At 31.1% G+C, this 4,490-nt stretch overlaps 1 protein-coding gene across 1 annotated transcript; it reads left to right on the top strand.

The window, feature by feature from the left end:
- Positions 1–1,511: 1,511 nt before the first annotated feature.
- CHAL (allergen-like protein) lies at positions 1,512–3,196 on the top strand. The gene is made up of 3 exons (XM_048101055.2): positions 1,512–1,930; positions 2,090–2,136; positions 2,880–3,196. Exons 1-3 carry the CDS (start codon positions 1,771–1,773, stop codon positions 3,081–3,083), a joined length of 411 nt encoding a protein of 136 aa, XP_047957012.1. The 5' UTR covers positions 1,512–1,770; the 3' UTR covers positions 3,084–3,196.
- The last annotated feature ends 1,294 nt before the right edge of the window (positions 3,197–4,490 follow it).

Genomic DNA, 4,490 nt, shown 5'->3' with positions numbered 1-4,490 from the left:
TTTATTTGCATCCAACTACAATGAACCAAAGGAAACTGGCCTACCAAAAACAGATGCAAGGAAATGACATTTTATTGTGGAACTGTTTCTTGCTTTTTATATGTTCTTGTCTGTTTTAGCCTTTGGGAATCCAATGAAATGATGGATGGTAATAATAAATTGCAGAGTATATTTATAGTCTTCTTATACAGTCCTTGAACATGGGTTATGACATTCAAGAATCAAGACTACTATTGTGTTGGTGTATATTTTTGTGTGTTTGTGCACATTTCTAAATAGTTCCATCGTCGGCTATCCCTCCTCATTTGTAGTTTGAAAATACGAATCCCAATTAAATATAGTTTAATATTTTGGATTTATTGGGTTATGAAAGTTCAAGAAATTGGTAACTTAACTGGATGAATTGTCACACTGTCCGAGTAAAACAATGTTATAATCCTCTTCATTCGTTCCAAATTCATATATATAAAGTTGGTTAAGGTCCTAACAAATGGATTGTTTTTAAGGAAAAAAATAATTCTTATTTTCTTGGATACATTTCAGCATTAGAACATTGTTACGTTGTCGTGTTCTTTTAAATCGACTTGCTATAGTTCTTAATCAACATCGGATCACCGATCTTGTCCAAAGTGGAATCTAGTTCACCTTCTGCAGAAGGTGCGAGTGCAGGGGCACTAGTCTCTGAACCCAATCCCAGTTCTACGGTCATGTGGATCCGACCTGCTGCGCGAGCATAGACGACAAAACCCGTTATGTACTTGGATCAAACAGAACAGAATGCCCCCGACATCTGAATTAATTACCAAGAGAGAGAGAGAAAGAGAAAATTGAGGGAAATTATCAAAAATTTAGAGCGAGGTAAATGGCATTTACTAATGTAGTATTAACAGAAAAAAATACAAAAAAACAGAAAAAAAAATATGACAGTAAAAGAAATCGAGGTCGACTGCTGTGAGTTTGTGACCCCACAATGTCGTCGTGAAACGATTGAGAAACAGTCGACCAACCCGATTGCCAAACCTTCCCAAAGGCAGATAGAGGAGAGGCGGCCCTGCAGTAGCGCCTCATTTGAGGTCGCCCAAATGAAAACTCTACTACAAATGACCTAAAATATTTTTGCTATCGATAGGTTGATATATCTACATACTCTTGTTAAATATTATTGTTAATAGATGATAATAGTAAATATCAGCATATGTCAAGTGCAATATGAATTGGCGATTTTCTTACATTGTGAAGATATAGCTTGGATGGATGTCATCGGATTAAAATTTAAGAGATAATATTAATTCTTACATTGTGAAGATAGTTATTAAAAGATCGCAAGAGCCAGCAACTATGTCCCTATGTAAGAACTACAATAACAAGTAAAAAAATTACCATATGTCATGTCACACTTTATTTCATTACTACTTGATGAGCAACTAGTATAGAAAACATTGATTATTATGACGCACAAACCTACATAAATACAACCATCAAAGACGCGACATGAAATAGTTAGCTCCCAAACAGAATAGAAACTTTCTTCACAATCTCACCTCCAAATATAGCAAAACCTTCCCTCAATAAATAAATAATTTAATTACATGCCAAAGCTGAAGTGACCTGACTCCAATCTTTATATACCCAATTAATCTTTGAAATTTTCTGCCCAAAAATATTATTGAATTTTGTTGCATGGGGCACCAGAAAATCATTGGATCCCACAAAAAGATTGTCCAATATTTTCATTTTATTTGTTTCAACTAATTAAATCTCTTGGTGTTCATGGAGATCTGTCTGAATATCTTTGGAAGAAGAAGAAGATCAAGAAGAAGAAATGGGTTTAAAGAGTGGAGATTTCACATTGTTCTTACTACTATCCTTTTCTTCTTCCTATGTTTTTGTGCCACTTTTATTTCCTGTCAAAATCCACAAATTCTTCCAGGTCAGTGGTTTGTTTTTCCTGAATTTTTAATTTCTCAGTTGTAATATTAATTAAATATTCTTTATTTTCTATACGATGTACACGAAATATTCATCACAAATTCTGATTTTTTTTTCACTTTATTGATGACTTTTGCTATATTTTTCATGGATTATGCAGAGAGCATGAGTTTAATGACTATTGGAGCTGATGTTATTTCTTACAAGGTGAGAAATATTACAACACTTTTTTTTATTTTACTAATCAAATGAAAAACAAACTGAACACTGAATTTAGATATGTGGAAAAGTATTTAATTTGCATCACTTATCTCTAATTGTAATTTCTGCAGAATAAGGAGAATGGAAAAATCTAGAATACCAAGAATCTGAATTTTTTTGTTTATGTTCTTGATATTATTTGTCATTGAAAATGGAATTTATTGGGATATACTGAAATTTCTGTGGTACCTACTACATTAAAGAAAATTCAGTCACCACCAAACAATAGTCTTTAGTTTCCAGTCAGGGGCCAGGCTGGAATTGGAAATGCAAATGATTTTACTAAAAACTTAATATTAAGATATAAACTGTAAAAATTATTCTTTTTCATAATTCAATCATTTTTCTGTTGCTCAACCCAATTTCTTCTCAAACCATTAGGGCCATTTTCTGCATAATTCTTGGCTTCGTCTGCATCATTGATTAGTTAAATTTACATTTCACTGATTAGGCCTTTGTAAAGTAAGTGGTAAGTTATTGATTACAAAATGATGCAATTTGAGGTGGTAGTAAAAATGGATATTTTGTGAAGAAATAAATAGAGGTTGTAAAAAAAGCATAATTAATTGGGCCCTCTAAGTAAAGCCCAAATAGCAGTTCGGCCTACCACCAAACCTATCATTTAAAGAAAATAGTAAAAATGCAATTACTTCTAAACACATTATTTATATAGAAGTTTATTGATGTAGGGCTTAGAAAGCTACAAGATTGGAGGGGCAAGACGGCTACTCAGTGGCCCGGGATCATCTCCGCCGCGATGCAGCTCAAAGTGCAGCGGCTGCACTCCCTGCAAGCCGGTTCATGTGCCGGTGCCACCGGGAACGCCGGTGACAACAGAGTACTACCCGGAAGCGTGGAGGTGCAAGTGTCGGAACAAATTCTACATACCCTAGCTAATGACTCAACCTCATTCCACACTTCATTTTTTATGCATCTCCTTTATGAGTGACAACCTTGACAAATTATTATAAGAAATATTATTTATATTATAAAATGTTTATATGTATACTACCTTTATCCAAAAAAATAGTTTTACTATTGGACGTTATAGATTTTAATATAAAATTAGGTGAGAAAGATAGAAAAAAAATAGTTAAAATATTATTAGCAGAAAATGAAACTTGTCTTATCATACAGAAATTCTTATTATTAGAAATAGAGACTAAAGTTAGTGGATGATTCAAAATATAAATATAAAATTATTTTTTATGGAGGGATGTACTCAATTACTATTATTCAAAAGCACCTATCAATAATATGAATTACTTAATAATATAATTAAATTTTGAAATCATAACTCTTATCAAAAATATTTTTAACATTCGCTCATCGTTTGTGCGCCAAAACATTTTTATGAGCTGCAATTGTTTTTTGCGATTATATATAGCCATATAGGTATAGAGATCAAAACGAAAAATAATGTTAAACATGCATAAAATAAGAGTGATACTGATATAAGGTCTCATAGTTAATGATATTTAAAAAAAAAAAAAAAAGACTCCTACACAAAAAAGAAAATTACAAATAAGAAAGGAAGAAAATTACAACTAATATTAACAAGACTCAGCTCAACACCTCATACAATAATACCTAAGCTCATTGCCAATAAGACAAATAATACTAGTATTTTGTTGTTGATAGCTAAAGTTGGGAAAAAAAGCGTCATTTTCTAAAATAATGAATTAATAATAGGAAAATAGAATGTGCAGTAACAGCATTTGCTGCCATTTCATTTAATTTATATGATGTTGGTAATAAATTATTTAATGGATCATGGAAGTATTGGCTGGCACATTGTCTATTTTTAATGTGCGATTCAACGATTCATCAGTCATATATACCGATCTACAATTAATAATAGCATCTTTGTTAGCCTTTAAATTACATGTTATTTATAATCGGAAATTTAATTTTAGAGGCATAATTCAATTAAATTCGACAATTAATTTACGTAAATATATTAAATTATTGGTCCGTTATGGGCTAAACGAAACTATTAATAAATGCATTTGTATAATTTGCTCAATTTTTTATACTACGACTTTAATTATGTCATAACATTATTACAATATTTATAAGGAAAAATGAGTTCATAGTTAGATGACTAATTACCAATTTCTGATAAATAAAAAAAAGAAGATTTATATAGCCACTTTTCCAAAAATGATGTTAGATTATAACCGAAAAATGTACCAATAGTGACTTAAAATAAAATTTTGATGAAAATGAAAATAAGACTGAACAAACATAAATATTAAAATTCGAGTGTTAATAATCTATCAGTGAGTCAATATGATACA

Source organism: Salvia hispanica, chromosome 2 (assembly GCF_029641045.1).
Source record: "Salvia hispanica isolate PSC_SH4W2 chromosome 2, Shi_PSC_v1, whole genome shotgun sequence".
Lineage (NCBI taxonomy): Eukaryota > Viridiplantae > Streptophyta > Magnoliopsida > Lamiales > Lamiaceae > Salvia > Salvia hispanica.
Note: the sequence above shows the minus strand (reverse complement) of the source record. Positions and strands in the feature narration are given on the sequence as shown.